This window comes from Sinocyclocheilus anshuiensis, unplaced genomic scaffold (genome assembly GCF_001515605.1).
Source record: "Sinocyclocheilus anshuiensis isolate Anshui unplaced genomic scaffold, SAMN03320099.WGS_v1.1 scaffold802, whole genome shotgun sequence".
In the NCBI taxonomy this organism is placed as follows: Eukaryota; Metazoa; Chordata; class Actinopteri; order Cypriniformes; family Cyprinidae; genus Sinocyclocheilus; species Sinocyclocheilus anshuiensis.
In genome coordinates, this window is record NW_015547667.1 from 76,049 (window position 1) to 98,650 (window position 22,602).

Genomic DNA, 22,602 nt, shown 5'->3' on the forward strand with positions numbered 1-22,602 from the left:
TGAGTCAGTCACATAACTTGTGGAGTCCATGACAATAATGTAGCGATGCTTGAAATAATGCTAACTCAGTCACTTCCGAATCAGGCAGTTTATAATCAGTGCGGTGAATTCACGTGTTCAAGTTAACGAACTTGAATGAATCGGAGGTGAGACCATTGGGGAAGCGAATTCCACTTCTCTAAATTCCCGATTCCTAGTGATGATGGTGTTTTGCCTGCCGAATTCGCCATTTAATTAGCTATTGAGCAATGCGAAAACTGCTGATACTACTGCGGGACCTTATATATGAATACTTAGGTGTCGTATTCCCATAGGTTGATGGGGATCAGCTGAGAGTCAGCTGATGCGAGCTTGACCTGCCAGAACTAACGCTATGATTGATTTATATAATGAATATGGGCTTAAAGTGCAAACTCTGAGCTTTAATTTGAGGGTGCCAAAATTGGAGGAAAAGGTAAGGAAGTACAGCTCTTTAATATGAACCTCCCCCAGTTCTGGAGTTGATTCTAAGTGTTCCATTTGCATTTGGAAGCTGTTGCTGTGAACCCACATCATGCGGTCAAAGGAGCTCTCCATACAAGTGAAATAGACGATTGGTAGGCTTCAAAAACAAAACAAATCCATCAGAGAGATAGCAGGAACATTAGGAGTTGCCAAATCAACTGTTTGGTACATTCTCAGGAAAAAGAAGGCACTGGTGAGCTCAACAACATAAAAAGGCCTGGACGTCCACGGAGGACAATAGTGGTTGATGATCGGAGAATCCTCTTCATGGTAAAGAAACACCCTTTCACAACATCCAGCCAAGAGAACAACACTCTCCAGATGTGTCACTGTCAAAGTCTACAATCGAGAGAAGACTTCACAAGAGCAAATACAGAGGGTTCACCACAAGGTGCAAACAAGGCCAAATTAGACTTTGCCAAAAAACATCTAAAAAAAGCCAAACCCCTTCTGGAAAAGCATTCTTTTGATGGCTGAAATTAAGATCAACTTGTACCAGAATGACAGAAGGAAAAAGTATGGAGAAGGCTCGGAACAGCTCATGATCCAAAGCATACAACATCATCTGTGAAACACGGTGGAGCAGTGTGATGGCATGAGCATGCATGGCTTCCAGTCGCACTGGGTTACTGGTGTAGTCACCTAAGACCATATACAATGGCAGTCTTTTAGTTTGTCCATTCAACTTAACTGTTACCTGGGCGAGTCCTTTCATGGTCACTGATTCCCCCATGTAAGTTTTAAGAATTACTTTGGATGATTTGAGTGGCAGAAGGTTCAGTATTTCGCTGTATACCATGTCAGACACCAGTGACAGCAACACCAGTGTCAGTGTCCATTTTCACTTGCTGTTCCTCTTATAAGACTTAGTTCCACAAGCAACAGTGAGCAACATGAGCAACAAGGACATTCCTCATCAGAGGTGTCAGAGACAAAGAGGTGTCAACAAAGAGAGTCTCATCAGTCAGTGAGCAAAACCAATATGAAGTTGCATCAGCAATCAGCATCAGCAATTCTGGTAGGACAAGAAAACACCAGCAAACTGAACTAAATTCAGCCAAAAACTGTATCACACACTATTATGACCAAAAAGGGAAATTCTGTATTCACAATATAAAAGAAATACCTCGTTTATGAATAAATTCTTTAATGAGAAAACAAACAACACCCAGCTGCAAGGGCATAAATTCCATCTAACAGTAGGGGGACAATAAACAAAATTTCTCAAGAGCAATTTTTGAAGGTGACACAAATAATACAGCCAAAATTGTACCTGTAAGGATAGATATGTGTACACAGCAAGTGTAAATAGCATGGAGACTGTGTTTAAATATGAGTTCGTTTGAGGTTCACCAGGAGGTCATATTATAATTATTAAATTATTTTGTGTCCTCCACATAGTATTTTAGGTTTTGTCTGGGACTGAGGACATCTCTTATTTAGATATTCAACCGCAGCAAGCCCACTGATCTGCCACTTAACATCATCTTGAGCAAAACCCAACACATCGGTAGGCCTACAATATTAGCCTAATATCAGTTCACACTTATCACCGTGTTAGTTGTAGTGGGTGACTTACTATCCAACAAGCTAAGATATTAAACAAGCTAGGTAACCTTATAATCGCTCATAGAAAAATACAATGGATATCATAATTTTTTTGCCATGACTAATTTATTAATGATCCAGCATCATCTGTATTAAAGAGAAATAATCACTTCATCCGATGTTTATAGTGAATAAAATAGCCTTTACAGCCTACTTACACATAACTACAGAAGACCTTTGTTCTCGGTGACCGTGATTTCACCAAGTACAACATGTTCCTGGATCAACATCCTTGTTGATCCTGGAACAACATTCCAATCAACCAATCAGAATGGAGAGATAACTTTTCAGGAAATATCTGTTTTAGGCTTACGATCAGGGTTAGGTGCTTCAATACCCTTGTTAATCAGCTATCATTTCACACTGATATTAGGAATAAATTATGGGTAGGGTTAGGTTTAGGAGTAGGGATTGGGTTTAGTCTATATTTTTGGACAGTAATGTTGATCCAGGATCAACAAAAGATGTTGATCCAGGAACATGTCTTACTTGGCAAAATCATGGCGACCCTTTGTTCTCTCCACCAGGCTCACGTGTATCGGTGAGATAAAGGGGGAAAGCAGGCATTTCTAAGCTTAAAACGCTTTTTTTGCATTTATATTGTTTTACTACTAACACAGTTATTTTAAGTATATGTCCATTATATCATTTACAATACACAGAGTGGTTTGTAATGATATTTTAGGGGGTGCAACCCTCAGATGGGGTCCTGACCCCCGTCCCCCCTGCGATTTATGCCCCTGCCCAGCTGAACAGCAAAAGCAATCAGACAGAACTAGTGGAGTCAGTGACAGAGGATCCTGATAACATGCAGATTCAGACTGAGCCACAAGATTATGTTGTTGATCCGCAGATGAAACACAGACACAAATCAGACCACAGAGATTTTATCAAAGACTTTATTGTTGCCTGTTGAAGGAAACGGAGTGTCGGGAAGGTGTTTATTATTGTGGATAGAAAAATGAATGAGCAATAATAATGTAAACATACACAAAAAATGTTGTAGTATGTATACGTGACACTGCTGAAACTGCAAAAAGATAGCCTACATATAGTTTGTTTCCTCCAGGATGAGCTCACCATAATAAATGTAATAAAACATGGAGAGACTTGAACTTCATATTAAGAAAACTTTATTGTTAATAGCAAGCAAAAACAGATTACAAATGGACAGCAGAAGTAAAGAGACCTGGGTGTCCCTTTACTCATTTGTTTTATTTACATGAGGGAAATATAAAGAAAAAGGCCTTTCAAACTGGATTCTTAAAAATCTGACACTGAAAGAGAGAGCGCAAGCTCAAATAATCATCAGTATTTATTATGACAAAAACACTAGAAGAACAAAAAAGACACTTGAAGAATCTTTAAAATTCAGCATCTGCTTTAGATTTTTCAATATTTCCTGAAAAAGATGAACATATAAAGCCTTAAATTAATAATGCAGAAACATTTTGTGAGAACTTACATTATCAATCATGTACCTGATGTGTGAACATGTGCTTGATCTTGTTCAGTTCTTCTGGATCTGATGTCATAAACCAGAAGAATGACAGCAGCCACGCCCACCAGAGCAGAGAGGACCAATCGGATCACAGCTTCAGTAGAACCACAACAGTGGACAGAGTCTGTGGAATAAAAACATCAAACTGAGATCAGGTGGTGATTTTGAATAAAATTCTGATTTCCTGATGCAGGAACTGAAGTTGATTTGAGCTTCACACAACATCATACACAGAAAACTCTTTTACTTCAGATGAGAATCACATCACGGCTGAAACTAAAACTGCTGCTGTTTGAGCTTCAGTGTTTTTATATAAAAGACATGCACTTTATATAAAAAACAAAAAAACAAACACTGAATCTGAAGAAAGAACCAAAATCTGTCAAACATCTTTAACGGTTTTAGTCTACAAATATGAAAAGACAAACTCTTCACAACTGGTTCAGTAAAAAAATGACAGATGAGCTGATGTGAGGCTGTTCTGTAGTAAAGTCATGCATCTAAAATAACTGCCTCAGCTTTAAGTGTTGATGCGTGTGAACATCCAGCTCTTTTCTTGCTGATTTCACTTGTTAACTTGATGACTGCTTTGAGCTCCATTTGGCCGCAGCTGCCTCTTCTGTTCAGTGTTGTAGCATCTGCTTAAAATCATGGATGATCATTGGGGTTTTATGTTTTAGAGACCCCTTTTAGCCTTTTGACATTTGCATATAAATTACAGACATGGCCCCACATTCTACATTTATATTGGTGCTAAATTGCCAATGGTTCCCCCCACTATCAAGGAGATGCTAAACAGTTTCACCACTCTCGTCTCCCCATCGAACTTCAAACACATTCCAAAGAGACGTAAATGACCCCCGGGAAGCCAGGCACCAACGGCCTGGCTGACCAGCAAACTACACCATGATCACATAACACACACACATAAAGACATTTTCTTTATTTAGACTATAATCAATCAGTTACAAATGTATCTGGTATATGCATGTGTTGTCTGTATGTTTCCCTATTATATTAGCCTAGTTACTACTCGTTATTCATATTAGTTAAAGGGGTCCTATTATGCTTTTTCACTTTTTCAACTTTAGTTAGTCTGTAATGTTGCTGTTTGATCATAAAAAAGATCTGCAAAGTTACAAAGCTCAAAGTCCACTTCAAAAGGAGATATTTTATTTAACAGCCCAAAACAAAATCAAGACTTTGTAAAAGAGCATAATATGTTAATATAAAATGCTTATATTCAGGTGTATTAATGTATCTCTGGTTTAATATCTTCTAGATGTTTCTTTCTTGGTATCAAAATGATATCCAAGACTCCTGAAAAACTCCCCTCTTGAGTTTGATTTTCCGGTAGTTTTTATCTTCAAGTAACTTTGTTGATTCGCCGTGGACTCTCCGATCTTCAGAACTCGACGAAAGCCGCCAGCTCACTCCTACAGAACTCATCAAGAGCCTCCATTGTCTACCGCATCCGGACACTTGTTCAGCAACAAAGCCAATGCAAGTAACCGTTTCCAACTAGTTAGATGCGTGTCTAGGTTTGGGCCCCTTTGTCAAGGTGATTTTTGATTCTCTGATGATTCTCATTAGGTTGTGATTAATTGATGCTAAATACTGCCATTCTTTGTTCTTCTCTCTCTCTCTCTTTCCTTACTTTCCTTCATTCTGTATATATGTGTTTTGCTTAGTCTTGTTGCATGTTAGCTGTAGTTTCATATATCAATCAGACAGAACTAGTGGAGTCAGTGGCAGAGGATCCTGATAACGTGCAGATTCAGACTGAGACACCAGATGGTGTTGTTGATTCACAAATGAAACACAGACATAAATCAAGACTACAGAGATTTAAAGACTTTGCCTTTCGGAGGAAATGAAGCACCGGTATCTTGTGTTTACGTTATTACATGGAGTTCTCAAAGTACAGTAGCCTGTATTACAGCATCTCACAGATCAGTATTTTGTCAGGTTAGAGACACTATGGGAAGTTGTTTGTTTATTATTGTGGATAAAAAAAAAAGCAAACGGAAAACTAATCGGTTTAATTATAATGTAAACATTTACAACTACTATTTTATTTTAAATAACGTTTTAATAATGTAAAGTTTTATATGGATCGCACTGCTGAAATTGTTAAAACACACAAAGTTAGTTTTCCTCCCGGAGACGCCCGACATAATAAATGTAATAAAACATGCAGAGACTGTCGTAGTTAGTGCATCGACATACAATGCAACTGCGCTCACGGCGACCAGAGTTCGATTCCCGCCTCGAGGACCTTTAACTTAAAAAAAAAATCACGGAGAGACTCTTGAACCTCAGAGTGATAAAACTTTATTGATAAAGGCAAATACAGATGGCAAATGGACAGCAGTAGTAACGTGAGATCTGAGATCTGTGTGTCTCTTTATACATTTGTTTCATGTATCCGAGAGAAATATAAACAATAAAGCATTTCAAATTGAGTTTTTAAAAACCTGACACTGAAAGAGAGAGCGCAAGCTCAAATAATCATCAGTATTTATTATGACAAAAACACTAGAAGAACAAAAAAGACACTTGAAGGACCTTTAAAATTCAGCATCTGCTTTAGATTTCAATACTTTCTGGAAAAATGAATAAAGGCATAAATGAATAAATCTCAGAAATATAAATGAAAAAACAATATGCAAGAAAGGACATCATGAATCACGTACCTGATGTGTGAATCTGTGCTTGATCTTGTTCAGCTCTTCTGGATCTGATGTCATAAACCAGAAGAATGACAGTAGCCACGCCCACCAGAGCAGAGAGGACCAATCGGATCACAGCTTCAGTAGAACCACAACAGTGGACAGATTCTGAGGAATAAAAACATCAGCTCAGTCATTAAACGGATATTTTAAATCTGAGCCTGTATGAAAACTAATAGCAGAAGAGTGGCTGAATTACACAAGGACACTGGAGTTCTGTTAAAGTGTGTCTGCATGTGTTCAGTGATTAGAATAAAGCTTACAACAATTTAACATAAACTAGCGCTATACGAGCCCAGTGTTTCCCACTTTGACAGCCCAAAATTAAGAGCTTCAACGCATTTTCAGTGTCCAGCAGAGTAAAAAGTTTTTGCTCTGATTTGTACCTGGACTGTAAAGTGGACTCAAACCTCTTTCCACAAAAATGTTGGAAATTATGTTAATATTGCGTAACTGCAAAACTGGTTGCATTCCCAAATGCACATCTTACAGCACATGCAGAGAAGAAGTTTACTGAATTGTGAACTGGTACAAAGATGATGAAGAAATTAACTTCTTGTTTGCTGAACTGTTGCATAAAATCAATATCACATTTTTAATCATGCTGAAATTGAAAAAAAAAAAAAAGCTCTCTTGCTCTGTAATATTAATTTAACTCATAGTGTTTATCCACCCAACAGAACAAACCACATTTCTGTTGAAAGTGAAAGTGAATGAAAACATACAGGATCCTGTAAATGTAATTGTTCATTTAGAAAAATCATTTCATGATTGCCTGAGAGATTTGGTCTTCGGAAAATATTATGAAAAATACTTGAGTTCACAATGAGATCTCTGGTTCTTGATTGTAGACTTTGGTGTCTTGGTGAACACACGTGAGTTCCCTTTCTAAATGGTTGTGCCCTATGTAGGGTATATGGGGAAATTTAACAAAGTGGCTAAGTTTATGCAACTGGTTCATTGATTGTGAATTTTTAAATCTTGCTCAAGTTAATTCTTGAGTTATTCCCATCTCATTGGTTGTTTCTGTTTGTTGCACTTGCAGCAGCATTTATATCTCCATTAAATGTTATATAATCATCTCTCTATAACATCAGACATTTTAGTCATTTCAGTTTTAGTTGTAATAATTAACCTCTAACATCTTATGTCAGCTACTTAGAGAAAATACAAATAAAAAGCATTAAAAAGGTGTAAAAACAACTATTAACAACTTACTGGTGTTACTCTTGATCTCGTCATCAGTCAGAATCTTCTGGAAGGCCCTTCCCTCGTGCTCCACCACACAAACAAACTGGTTCTTCTTTAACTCCTCTGGTCTAATACTGAGGGTAGATGCTTTCTGGAAGGTCCCATCTTCATTTGGTAGTAGCTCTCCAAGATCCACCTCCTCATCCTGATCCTGTCTATTTCTTAACCAGATGATAGTCACTGCTGCTGGGTAGAAACCTGTGGCATGACACTCCACTGGAGATGAGGGATCCTTCTGTAACAGAGACACTTCAGGAGCTAAAAAAAATAAAAATAAAAATAAAATAAGCGTGAGGAAAATATTACTTCTTCAGATCAGATCAGTTAAAGAAATGCATCTACATTTTGTTTTAATGAAGCAATTCATGAGATAAAAGAGAAACACAAACGACTCATTCATTATAATAAGACACTTGTCAACTTGTTGAACAAAGTACATTTCTCAAAGACAAGCTACCTCTTCTCTCTAAATCCACTTTCCTCAAAGGCAAGAAATGTTTTAACCAGTAAACGCAATCATGTCCATAGTATTGTCGTAGAAATTCAAGCTGGTGCCTGTCATTATTCCACTTGGCCATTGTTATGAATCCCTGTGGTACAGCTGTCATGTATCTGAGCTCCTTCACGTCTAGTGCGACATAATCCTCTCCATCATAACCGTACTGATCAAACCCTTCTGAAGCTCCAGTCTGATCATCCCAATCACATCCATACATCCTCTGATACGTATGAACACCTGAAGAAGAAAAGGAGATACCATAAGATCTGCTCCTTTTTTAATGTATATAAGGTAAACTTTGAAATTTGAAACTGTAGTATAAAGTATTTTAACTCACCATGTGACTGATTGAATCGCTCTATTAGAACATGAATATTGTTTTTGTAGATCTGCTGTACTTGTTGTCTGATCTCAGTGTCTTCTTTCCACGTGTCTGTAGATTCAAACTCCTTCATCCAGTCCTGTCTGGGAATCAGCTTTTTTATCTCACTGTCATAATAATCAATCTGTCGTCCATCCAGTGTAGTTACAGCAGAAAACTCTGGGATGCCTTCAATCGTCTGTCCATTTATTCCAGTGTATGTAGTTATGAAGGTGTGTGATTCTGAACAAACAAAGACACAAAGCTCTCAAACACGGTTAAAAACCACATTAAAATTACTTCTTGTCATTCAGTTTTTTTTTTCTTTTAATTTCAAATCAATACTTTTGCAGTTCCATCATAAATTAGGCATCACTGGAAAGCTTTAAACTCAAAATTCATCCTGTGAAAACGGTTACATTTTTGTGATATCAACTTCAAATTTGGAATATAACTTGGTTAGACATACGGCTTTAATTTTACAGCAATTTTAGAGTCCACTATTTTACAATTACAATTATTATTCTGCAAAACATATTTTGTATAAAATATTTAGCTCTAAACATTTGCTTTACAGTAAACTTAAACTTCTAGAACTTTGTGGCACTTTCATATTTAAGTGCTTATAGAGTGTCTTCTTTAAAAAGGCCGACCTTACAGTAGGTCTTTATTCCAAAGCATTCATGAATTACAACCGTGTAAGTTTAGATCTATGTTTAAAAAAATTGGGAATGACTATGTTCATGACTTTAGTCATTCATATAGAACTAGATAAAACATAAACTAAAACTAAACTTAAAAAAATATTGATTTCTTTTTCAGAAAACGTTACATCAGAATAAAAAAACATATGATTTTCTGTCAGTTCAACCAGTGATATTATCAATAACTAAAACTATAACATTTTCTGTGAATTATATATAACAGCTAATAAAATGACCAAATCACACAATGAAATTACTAAAAATAAACAAAAATGTACATGAAAACCAAACATAAAAAAAGCTTATTCGATATATTAATAAAACTAAAGCAACACAGAGTTCAACACGGAAGTAGCTAAAGATTTGCTGACAGAGAAATATTTCTTTCCGTTTTAATGCCATGTCAGCTTCTATGGCTAGAGAATGTAACCTTTAATTGATGATATGAAACTAATCTCACCTGAGTAAACAAAAGGTACGTAGATGAAAAAAACGATGAACTTCATTACAGACAAAAATCCATGCAGTTGACTCTCAAACAAGTGTAGTCGTCAAAGAGCGCGGCAAAAACTCCAGACTTCAGCACAATTGAAAGAAGAAGTGGTTACTCAAGGAAGTTACAGAACACATGGTCTCAACACAGATGTTTAGGGAGGACGATTTTACTTACAGGTTGATGTTGCTTCACTCACTAACCTTTTTTTTCTGCAGACAGCTAGACATTTAATTATTTATGATAGGACTTTATTATGATAGCCCACTTTAGACATACTAGCTATAAGTAACTTTGCAACTACCAGTCACTGGGGTATTAGTAGACTCGTATGTGGTTTCTCTCCTCCTGCTTCTCCATTCAGTAACACAGAAAACACTTTAACTTCAGATGAGAATCACATCACGACTGAAACTAAAGCTGCAGCTGTTGAGCCCCAGTGTTTTATATAAAGGACATTTAGAAAAAAACAAACACTGAATCTGACACGAACACAAACTGTCACATTTTACCAGTTTAAATTTTATTTTAGAATTTTAAAACTATAAAAATGTTCAGTTCTAGTTTTAAAAGAGGAAGCAAAAGAAATGAATGAATTATTCACAATCTTACATCACTTTGCATTTACATCAGCTTTAATGTCCTTACTACGTTTCTGTGCCTTACTGTGGTAGGACCCTGGCTGTCTATGAGAGGGTCAGAAAGCTCTCGGATTTCATCAAAAATATCTTAGTTTGTGTTCCGAAGATGAACGAAGCAAGGTCTTACGGGTTTGGAATGACATGAGGGTGAGTAATTAAAGACAGAATTTTTATTTTTGGGTGAACTATCCCTTTAACTTGTTTTTTTCTTCTTCTTAAGAAACTAAGAAAATGTTACGTTATGATGCACTTACACAATATACCTTTCTCATATTTTAACTGTACACTATGTTTATAACAGTAGGCTAACAAGGCTTAGAAAATGTACACTCAAAACATTAAACATCTTAGTGCACAAACATCTCCAATAAGACGAAAAAATGCATCTGAAGCGTCAAGCAGCTCCTGCTGGATGAACCGTCGAGAAGAGAAACATTCACAGACTGTGCTGACGCGCTTCCACTGCTATTAACATCCTACATCTGTCAAAGTTTGTAATACAGCTTCTGAGGGAGTGACAGTAAATTTGACATCTTTCTCTCTTCTGACGGCTGAAATCATTCTCGTGTTATTTTCTCCTCTTTAGGAAAGTTGTGGTAATGCTATCATGCATTTTTTTTCTTTTGATATTATGTCCCATTCATCACTTTGGGAGTTTACTATCTTTATGGACTTTCTGTCTGTGAGAACCCAGTAAATGGGAAAAATGAACTCACAGATTATTTTAAAGAATTAATTATTTTATTACATTTACTTATTATATTTTTTGTCCTAATTTATTTTTTATTTTTATAATGCGCAAAAACCCTGATAAAAGTAGTCATTATGTTTTAGCTGTTGTTGTGTCCTGAGATGAACTACTGTACTGGAAATGACTTATTGGAGTGATCAGTAGGTGTCGCTGTGTGACTACTGTGCAGACAAACAGGAAAATCAACAACAACAAAACATGATATATTAATGAACCCAGTGTGAACAAAGCAATCTTTGGTAATATGCTGTATTTATTATTCAGGATCACAAACTTATCAAAAATCACTTAGAGGAAATGAATAAATGACAAAACAAATATATGCTAAATATATAACAAATATATATTTTTTTCAAGTATTGTAAAAGTGTAAAAGTGAGATGCAGTTATTATGATCAGAACACGATTTGTGAGGAAACCGAATCACAGAGAGTTTGATCGTTGCTCTGTGGTGAAACATCACGTCAGATTCCTGTAACACAAACACAAATGAATAACATTATTCATATTAAATGATTGACAGAAGTTAGTCTCAAATTCATCATGAGGATTGATAATGCATTAGACCGGAGCATTAAATGGAGTATTATGGGATAGAATGAGTGAATATTATGGGATACGAGTCAGTGTTTCTTGCACTGAATGACTGTTTTTATTATTAGAACCACAAGAAAAAAATAAAACCAAGACTGTTGAGACCACATGTTCAACACACCATATGCCACTCACTGCCATGTGTAATGAGTTTGTGAAGTAGGCTAGTAGGAAGTAGTATGCAGCGCAGCACTGATGAGGGGGCGGCTGAGGTAACGAAAGGGGGCGATGACGTAGCACAAAAAAACAAACAAACAAAAAAAAAACATATGTGGCCCATTCACATATTTGTCGGACCGTAAACAAACCTGCCCGCTACTATTAGAATACTGGGTTCACACAGTGCTCACACTGGGTTCATAAAGAAGTTTATTCAAGTGTGCTATTAGTATACTTCTTTTAAACTAAAAATAGGAAAGTATACTTTTAGTCTACTTTTTATGTAGTTCTCAGAAATGGGCTTTATGTACTTCTCAGAAATATACTTAAAATGACATTTAAGTATACTTGACTTATACTTAGAAAAAGTCTAAATATATTTTAGCTATAATTGTGCTCCTAGAATCCGTGTTTTCATTGTTATAGTGTTGGGGGCACTAGTACACATCTTCTGTACAGAATTTCCAAAAAACACAAGTGAAGAAGAAACCGAAACAACAGATGCTTCCACATGTAATCTAACACGATCATCAGACATAAAACGGTATCAAAACTGTGTAACGTTATCAATACAGCAAAATAAACAACTAACTACGACCATCTAGCCCGCTATTAAACATTAAAAAAGTATTTCATCATACCTGTAGCTTACTCAGTAGTGCTGCATTAGTTGCACCACTTGCGCGGGAAGCTTGTTTGTCAGATCAATTAAAATGCGACTTGGTGAAACGGACTGTCCTAAATTGTTGCTATAGTAGCATCATATTAATGCTAGAAAGCCTATGCATTTGGCAACTGTATTTTTTTAAATAAATTATATTTCAAAAATAAAATCTATTTCCACACTCATGTTGAGTGAGGGGGCGGAATAGTCCGAGTGAGGGGGCGATGAATGTGTCAGTCTGAACTACAACAAAAGACAGAGATCAGCTCAGTAAATAAACATATTTAAGGAGCTGGAAAACATGAGAGAATAACAGTAAGATTTAAAATAGATTCATATTTAACAAAATTACAATGTCAAAACAGTGAATTAATAACTATTGAACAGACAATCAAGTAATGGAAAGTTTTACACACACTTGTCATCTTCACGCTCACTTATGCCAAATACAGGAAACACATCATGTAAGTAGACAAGTGCTCAAGTACAAAGACCACAAGTGTGGGTATTTGGACAGGCCCTCTGTTTCGGTTGCGCTTCGGCTTTGCTTTTCTGCGCAGATGAATGTGATTTGAGACACTGGTCAGATGGACACATAAATAACAGATGAATAATCTCTGGTGATTCCCCGGGGTTTGCCTTTTTGAATGATGCATGGTTGATTTCTCCTGTTCATAGTTATTATCAGAAAATGTTACTGTAGCTGTAACTCAACTAACGCCTGCTTTTTTTTACACACTTCTAGTGTCACGTGTTCATGCTGTTTGCACGTCGTTAAGCGAGCATGAAGGATATGTAAAAATACTTCATCTGTCACCGATGATGATGTGATATCAGAGACTTTGTAACGCCTGCTTTTTTTTACACACTTCTAGTGTCACGTGTTCATGCTGTTTGCACGTCGTTCAGCGAGCATGAAGGATATGTAAAAATACTTCATCTGTCACCGATGATGATGTGATATCAGAGACTTTCGTCTTTGCACTGACCACTTTTATAATTTTATGACCTTCCATATTAAGTGAATGAGAATGTGTTTAGAGTTTTGCAAAAAGAGTGCATGAGATTTGCAAATAGAGCCTAACTGCCTGAATGTGTTTAAGGTTTAGCAGAAAGAGTGCTTTATTCGACAAATTGGTTTAAGCTAGTGAGAATTTGGTTCAGAGATTGGTGTTTAGTGTTTTAGCAATTCAGAAAAACTGTAAATGTAATAAAACACGGAGAGACTCTTGAACTTCAGAGTGAGAAAAGTTTATTGATAAAGGCAAGCAAATACAGATGATAAACGGACAGAAAAGTGAGATCTGTGTGTATTATCTGACAGACATATAAACAAAGCCTTCAAACTGAATCTGTACAATAATAAAACTGAAAGACAGGTACATTTTTAAAAGCCACTAAACCCCCAAATCAAACATGAAAGATCACTGATGTGTTTCTGATGTGTGAATATGTGCTTGACCTTGTTCAGCTCTTCTGGATCTGATGTCATAAACCAGACGAATGACAGTAGCCACGCCCACCAGAGCAGAGAGTTGACAGAGTTGAGTGATGTCCAGATGTTGAGTCTGGTTGCTGATGGGATTGTTGAGCACACAGCTGTAGCTGTTTTTATCCTGATATTCCACCTCCAGAGGTAGAGAGAGACTGATGCTGAGATCAGACACACTGATGCTGGACAATAAACTGTTTCCTTTGTACCAGGAGAGAGTCACATGACTCACATTAAACACTGAACACACCAGTGAACAAGATGATGGTGATGATGAAGAACAGTCTCTGCTGATGACAGGAACAGGCAGACGAGCTGGAAAGCATGAGAGAATAAAGATAAATGAGGATGAATGAAGATATTCAAGTTTAAGCTAGAAACATTGTGAGGAACCAAAAGTAGAGTATTTAAAACAACCTGATATAGAAGTAAAAAATAAAGCTGAATGTTATAAATGTAAAATTTAGGCTCATTAGTCATTTTAAGAACAAAACATCTAAATGATAAGATATGTCTTTAGATCTATTTGAATACAACAGGTGAAACTGATATTTAACTCACTGTAGACAGTGAGATTGAAACTCTTGGCCACAGAGTTGTTCATTTGTTGATAAATTCCACTGTCCAAACACATCTGAAGAACATTTTTTCACAATAAAAGAAACAACTGATGCCATAAAAAAACCCCACACATTTCAAACTCACCAACCAGACACCACAAACACACGAGAAACATTTTCTGTGTGCAATATTTAGATTTTTGTTTAGATTTTGTTAACAATTTTAATCATTTAAAATGAGTGAAATAATTATTTAACATTTATTATTTAAAATAATTAAATGTATTATTTGCTGTCATGGACAAATAACTCCTGAAACTTTTCATAATCTGTGTGGTGGAAGAAATTAACATAAATATTGCATTGGATTAACATTAAATATTGCATTTCGAGATATTTTGACTCGAAAACCAGTGAATCACATTTATAATGCTTGCTTGTGTGTGTTGTTACAACGAAATTCATCAGTAAATGTTAAATGACCTGTAAATGTGGTTGTTAATTTAGAGAAATTAGTTTGCTGAGAGATTTGGTGTTTGGAAAACAACTCTTTCTAAGTAAAAACTCGAGACTAGTTGAAACACGAGTTTACCTTGGTCTTTTCTTCTGAGAAACAGAATTGTAGAGGCCTGGATCATTGTTTTCTGAAATTCAAGTGAAGTGATGATGAGCTTACACAATCATTCTCATATTTTTACTGTGCACTATGTATTTAACAGTAACAAGGGTTTGAAAAAAATACACTCAAAACATTCAACATCTTAGTGCACAGATGTCTCCAATAAGACAAAAACCAAAAAAACCAAAACAAAACAAAACAAAAAATCATGTGAAGTTCCGAGCGCCTCCTGCTGGATGAACCGTCGAGAGGAGAAACATTCACAGACTGTGATGAAAAGTCATGGAAACGCTATTGTGGATTTGTTTTCTTTTGCTGTTGGATCAAGTGAAAATGCAAAAACGCTACTTGCTGTATCTCAATCTATGATGACTTCTGCTGAACTGAGAACCGCGTATGAAAGCGTCCATGGGTAAACAAACTCATCAATGTACATTAATATACAGTGTATTAACAAAAACCATGTTTTTAGCTGAATATGTGGTTTGCTCCAGAAAATCTTGCATTATCCCGCTTATTACACGGCTGCTTGCCACAAAAGTAAGTAATTAGACACGAAACATTGATCTGAGTTGAAATATTTTAACGCATAGCTCCTGTGAAGAAAGCAGTTGCTAGCAAGCGGCAAGTTCAAAAGATGGACATATAAGGGATACGGTGCAGTCATACCACTTATTACACAACATTTCATCACATAAATAATTAAGGCGATAAAATATATTGATTTAAGATGAAACTGTTTTAAAATCGTACCAGTTTGTATCTTTTAATCTATTACAGTGTACAAAATTGTTGCAAAATGGCATCAGCTGCGTTTGTATGAAGAGAGCGAGTCCAGGATGACATAATTAAATAATTAAACACATAATATTGATTTGAGTTTTAATACTTTATTAGCCTACCATACGCAAAGCTTCCACCAAGAAAAAATGTTCCCAGCAAGTGAATAGCGGCGACTGCAGTTACCCGGATGAGCCTGTGTTATTAGTTTTTACCAGTTGTTATTGGGGATTATACCACGGGGCCGTTGAATGCTTGAATCTGATTGGCTGACGAACGTTCTGAGGTGTGTAATTATTTTCAGGAAAACACACGGCGAACGTAGTTCCAGGCAGCTCTCTTGACAGCATTACAGTCCCATATCACTTCGCATAGTTAACTGTAATAACGGAAATTAGCATACAGTACCTATACAGCACACAGGAATTACTGCAATCACACGTGCTCGCACACGCACATTACGGTCACGCAGTTTGCACAAAAAGGTGTTGTCAGCGCTGCCCTGACGATTTTATCAGTTAGCCTATATAGTGTAGCAACTTAAAGGCTACACATGCCATTTCTCACTAGCGAGGTAATAACAGCGCTGTTTAGAGACGCTGCTGCAGAACACTGTTGAGAGATGCACAGAGGTAGCCTGATTCACACAAGCTGTCTCTCTCTCTCTCTTTCTTTCTCTTTCTCTGTGTGTCTCTGTCTCTCTCACTCTGTTTTTAATAACTTCATTAATAACTGCATTAGAATGCTATCAACGGCTCAAGCCTCCATTACCAGCTTTAAAATGACGTTTTGGAACTAGCAAAAGAGGCGTTGGATGAGATGCGGAAGAAATAATCCTACTCACAATAGCGATTTAAGTAGACGAATCCCTTTAAATATATCATCTGATCGATGCCTTGAGGTGTGGTAACCATAATATAAGCGGAATAATTGACTCCGGGCCGTTGAATTATTAGAAAAATAATGCACACCCGAGGTGTAACGCCACGACGCGAATCACCACCTCGGGTGTGCAATTTCATCTCAATTTCATGTTTTTATTCCTCAGACTGTCCATTATAAATAAAAGTAAACCCAATATTAAACTCACCATAGACAGTGAGACTGAAACTCTTGATCACACTGTTGATCAGTAGTTTATAACGTCCAGCATCTTCAGTTGTGGTGTTTGTGATGGTCAGAGATCCAGTTTGTTTGTCCAGCTTGTGTCTGAATTTATTATTTACAGTGATGTCGTCAGCCTGTTTATTGATTTCAGCTATTAAAGAGCTTTTATATCCAAACCACCACTGAATTTGATCACCCTCCATTATTTCAGTAAGACCAGAGTTTAGAGTGACTGAATCTCCCTCCATCACTGATATTTCATCTGTATCACCAAATACACACGGAAAACAAACAGAAAGAGGGTGTCACAGATTAAATAACTTAATGATTGTTTACAAAAGTAAATAGTTTGGAATTTAAATTTGAAATGAACAATACATAAAAGAACAGAAAGAAGAAAAATGGTGCATGGATTAATCATTTAATTTTTGTCATTAAAAACAGGTGAAACAAATATTTAACCCACCATAGACAATGAGAGTAAAAGACTTTCTCACACTGTTGATCTGTAGTTTATAACGTCCAGCCTGTCTAATTCTGGTGTTTGTGATGGTCAGAGATCCAGTTTGATTGTCCAGCTTCAGTCTGTCTCTGAATCTCCCATCAAGAACATCATCATATACAGACATGCTGTCAGCCCGTTTATTGATTTCAGCTAATAATGTGTTTTCATTTCCAAACCTCCACTGAATCAAATAATCACCCATCATTTCAGTAAGACCAGAGTTTAGCGTGACTGAATCTCCCTCCATCACTGACTTCACTTCGCTTGCACCAAACACACCTGAAGAACAGAATTTTTCACAGATTAATTATACTTTAATGTAATTATGATGTGCTGGTTTAAACCAGTTAAACTCTGCGGATCCGAATACGGGTCCAAAATCGCGTTAAAAATGTTTATGCTTCATTTACATAGCCTTCCTTATATGGTATCAGCCCATATATGGGTTCATTTGAAAGCTTGGAGTGTCTTCTTTACAAAGAATACCATTCATTTTGGTTTTTATATTCATAAAGCAGTAAAATTAAGCTTAGAAATGTATTCGTCCCACACACGAATTTCCGCCTAACCATTGCGAATCATTTTTACGAAGAATGTGTATTTTATATATTTTTCACAAAAAAGTCAAGTCATATATCACAAGAAAGCTCTCATTCTCAGGAATTTGACGATGTAGATTATTTCATTGTGTGACAATCACAGATCGAATTATCTTCGATAGAATCGCGATGTAAAATTTGGTCACCTCTGAGCGAATTTACATTTATACTCGTAGCACTGCTTCAGTCAGCCGCAAACAGCCACAAATATCTATATACTCTATATTATCTTTTAGATTAGGATCTCTTCTTTCAAACAAGACCATTTCCACATTTCTGCGTGCTTCCATTGGTGAGATATATATAGCGTTTTGTCCAGGTACAGAAAAAGACACTCGTCTGGAAACAGGCGCTCTTCATATCCAAAGCGCGCACAGCCAGCGCGTCTGTTAGTTTTAAATCTCCAAAAGCGCCTATGTTTTTTTTTTTGTGTTTATAGTAATATTTGAAAAGTATATAATGTTATTTATAAAGAATTACACTCATATTTTGTAGTTCAAAGGGTTTTCTTTACAGTGAAACCATTTTTTTTCATTTCCTCCATTGTATGTGTGCAGGGTAAACATTTGAATTTGAGTATGTTAAATTTAGGCGAAAATACCAAAAAACGCCCTGAGCTTAAGTGGTTTTAATAAAGCCATCACTAACACTAGATCTAGTTTAAAGTATTTGAATAATGTTCTTCAGTGGTACAGAGACAAAAAAGAAAGGATAAATTGATAAACTTTTATATCAGTAACTTGATCTGTGTGGTGTTTAAGATATTTTGTGTAACTGAAACAAAAACTCTTATGGTTGGGAAACATATGACTGATGAAGCACAAACAATATTATAAAGACAATATAGACATTTTTACTTCCGACAACTAAAATGAATGCTGCAGCATTGGAGTTTCAAACTGCAAAAAACAGGCTGGATGAATCTATAATGCACCACACTGAATAGAGCTGAATTCAAACGTGTTCTCACAGTAAAAACACATTTCAGTTATTTCTATATGAGAATAACAGTGAATGTTAATCCTCTCTAACTAATTTAACCAGTAATTTATTACATGCTACCAGAACAGAAGCAAATGAAGTCATAAAAGCACATTTCAAACTCACCAAGATGCCACACACACAACAAAACACATTTGAGAAACATTTTCTTCTTCAGTTCACTGAAAACCCCCTGATAGTGACACGTAAAATGTCTGAAAACACTCATAACTGAACTGTCATATTTATTTGGTTGAATCCTCCCCCAACCTCAGTTTCCGTTCACACGTTTGTCTCCTTTAACTTCATGAAAATCAACAAGCTTTTAATGATCTTACATTTTCAACTGATGCATTATAAGAATAATGTTTGATTTCATAATTGACTGTTAATTAATTCATTTTATTTAACTGTGGAGAAGGCTTGTATGGAGCAGAAGTCAAAAAGTTTGGTTCATATTAGCAGTAGAGAAAATGAAGAAACGCTCCAGCCACAAACCACTGACCTAATTTATCTAATAATAGACACATTAATGCAGAAGCTGTTTGTCCACCAACAGATCAAAACACATTAGATGTATATAAATCAAACCACAGCAGGTTTAACTGTGACTTACAAACTGAGCTGCTCACACTACTTTAAGTGAATGACCATTAGCATGTATGCCAGTATTGCTACAACAAACAGTAAAAGTTAAAAGAACAGTAGCCTGTAAATCTGATTTACTCAGCTGAAACAAAATAAGTATTTTGATGTGTTATTTTGTCTTGGGCAAATTTTATGAGAAATGTTTGAGTTCTGTATTTTGATTGCAGACTTTAGTATTTTGGCAAATCTGTAATTAAACACATGTGAGACACATGAGTTTTACCTTGGTCTTTTCTTCTGGAGAAACGTCTCCATGTAACCATGGTTCCCCCCGAGGGAACAAGACGCTGATTCGAAAGCGCTGTGGGAATGCCTTCAGTGTGACCACGCTCTGAATCACGTGTGTAATCAGTCCAATGGATGAGAGAGACATCACGGGCGGGGTGACGTCCATTGGACACATAAAGTTAAGCTTCTGCTGGTCAGGCTCCTGAAAGGGAGGAGGACAGAAGGCCTGCAGTACGATGGGCCGTGGTGCAGAAGAGGGAACTTTAGGTACATAACCCGATCGAGGGTAGAGAACGGCTTTGGCCAAGCCTGGCACAAAGTCGAGATAGGAAGGGGCCACTGACAGGGCCTGCAAACCACCAACTCTCTTTAGAGAAGAAATCGCCAGAAGGAAGGTAGTCTTTATAGTGAGATGACGATCAGATATCTCTTCAATAGGTTCGAAAGGAGGTTTACAGAAAGCCTCTAGCACCACAGGCAAGTCCCAGGGAGGGACACAAGATCGTACCGGAGGCCTCAGCCTCAGTGCACCGTGGAGGAAATGTGTAACCAGGGGGTGTCTGCCCACTGACTGACCACCAAGAGGGGTGTGGTAGGCCACAATGGCCGCCACGTAGACCTTCAAGGTGGAATGGGTCAACCCTGCAGAGAGACGGGCCTGCAGCAACTCCAGCACTGTACCAACCGGGCAGTTAACTGGGTTGAGCTGGCAGTCTCCAAACCAAGAAGTGAAAAGTTCCCACTTCAAGGCATTCAGTTCCTTCGTTGAGGGAGATCTGGATTGGAGGATGGTTTCAACAACCTCAGTTGAGAGACCGGAGGCTATGAGATGTGCCCCCTCTGGGGCCACACCCACAGCTTCCACAATTCCGGACGGGGATGAAAGATGGTGCCCTCCGCCTGAGAGAGGAGGTCCCTCCTGACTGGAATCTCCCATGGAGAGCCGCCGAGAAGGGACACCATGTCCGAGAACCATACTCGGCCCGGCCAGAATGGGGCAACTAGCAGTAGACGGACCCCGTCCCAGCGTACTCTCTCCAGAACTCCCGGGAGCAGAGTGATCGGGGGAAAGGCATACAGACGAAGCCTCGGTCAAGTCTGTACCGTAGCATCAGTCTGAGAAGAGCTGGAGGAGTCAGAGAGGACCAGAGGGGGCAGTGCGATGTCGCCTGAGTCACAAACAAATCCACCTGAGCCTGTCCAGAAACTCTCCCAATCTGCGTCACCACCCCGGGGTGAAGCCTCCATTCCCCGAGCCTCGGCCCCTGCCTCGACAGGACGTCTGCTCCCATATTGAGATGCCCAGGGTTGTGAACTGCTCTCAGCGAGAGGAGTTTCCCCTGGGACCACACAAGGATCTGGTGCGCCAGCCTGTAAAGGGGGCGCCAAAGCAGACCTCTCTGGTGGTTGATGTAAGAGACCACCGCTGTGTTGTCGGTGCGCACCAACACATGGTGGCCTCTTAGGTCTGGGAGGAAGTATTTTAATGCTAGAAACATGGCCAACTTCTCCAGGCAGTTGATGTGCCACGTGAGATGGCGACCGCTCCACAGACCGTGGGCTGAGCGGCCACTCATGACCGCTCCCCAACCGGTGAGGGACGCGTCCGTCGCTAGCGTTATGTGGCGACTAGGAGCTCCCAGCACCGGGCCCAGAGACAAGAACCAAGGCTTCCTCCACATGTCTAAGGCACGAAGACATCACAGCGTGACCTTGATCATGCGAAGCGGATTTCCCCTCTGAGAAATCCCCCTTGGTCTTGAGTCACCTCTGTAAGGGTCTCATGTACAGCAGGCCAAAAGGTGATACCGTGTCCCTGTGCGACGAGACAAAAACAATAAAACCCATTACAAACAAGGCATTTGTAGCATCCAGTGGGGACATAATTACTGATTATAATGACTTATACTGTCTTTTTATGTGTTGCGTTGCATTGCGCCGCGTAAACATAAAACCATGTCTGCATTTGTGATCGGAGAAAAGACAAACAACAAGCGCTACTCTACACTGCTCAAAACTCGCGTTTGAATCATCAGTGGCAAATTCTTTAAATATGAAAATTTACTTACAGGCTCTGAGTCAGCATTATTTGTCAGAACACCGCATTGTAGGCTACTCTCCTAGGAAACAGTCCCTGTCCTTCGTAAAATGCGTTGCACACATCTGAATATTTGGTTTGAACTGTTCTGGAACAGTGTTGTAAATACAACTTAACCACTGATTTCTAGTTGTGTCCTTTTTTGGAAGGCCAAACAAAGTAGTTTCGCTTTCACAACGAAACACACAGCATCTCCACGACATGGCAGTGGCAGCAACAATACTACAGTACAGCGAGAATCAAAGTTACGCCTTCTTTCTTTGCGTGAACATTTGGGCAGTGTTATGCAAATCTTCCCACACAGTGACGTAGATATGTGAGGGCGTGTTTAAAGGGGTCATATGATGTTGCTAAAATTAACATTATTTGGTGTATTTGGTGTAATGAAATGTGTTTATGCGGTTTAAGGTTAAAAAAACACATTATTTTCCAAATACTGTACATTTTTGTTTCTCCTCTATGCCCCGCCTTTCTGAAACGCGTCGATTTTTACAAAGCTCATCGGTCTGAAAAGTGAGGTGTG

The 22,602-nt window shown here is 37.9% G+C and overlaps 1 protein-coding gene and 1 pseudogene across 1 annotated transcript; both read right to left on the reverse strand.

Moving 5' to 3' along the window:
* Positions 1 to 5,075, reverse strand: part of LOC107702608 (uncharacterized) — a 9,675-nt pseudogene extending 4,600 nt beyond the window's left edge.
* A 1,068-nt stretch (positions 5,076 to 6,143) lies between these two features.
* LOC107702638 (major histocompatibility complex class I-related gene protein-like) lies at positions 6,144 to 9,732 on the reverse strand. Its single transcript, XM_016505020.1, has 6 exons — positions 9,621 to 9,732; positions 8,433 to 8,699; positions 8,054 to 8,332; positions 7,564 to 7,854; positions 6,310 to 6,453; positions 6,144 to 6,219 (listed from the first exon to the last, which is right to left on the reverse strand). Exons 1-6 carry the CDS (start codon positions 9,664 to 9,666, stop codon positions 6,203 to 6,205), a joined length of 1,044 nt encoding a protein of 347 aa, XP_016360506.1. The 5' UTR covers positions 9,667 to 9,732; the 3' UTR covers positions 6,144 to 6,202.
* Between the last annotated feature and the right edge of the window lie 12,870 nt (positions 9,733 to 22,602).

Coding starts and splice junctions, on each gene's coding strand:
- LOC107702638 (XM_016505020.1), bottom strand. CDS start 9,666: ATGAAGTTCATCGTTTTTTTCATCTACGTACCTTTTGTTTACTCAG. Junction 8,333..8,432: donor GCGATTCAATCAGTCACATG/GTGAGTTAAAAT, acceptor TTTCTTCTTCAG/GTGTTCATACGTATCAGAGG. Junction 7,855..8,053: donor AGTGGATTTAGAGAGAAGAG/GTAGCTTGTCTT, acceptor TATTTTTTTTAG/CTCCTGAAGTGTCTCTGTTA.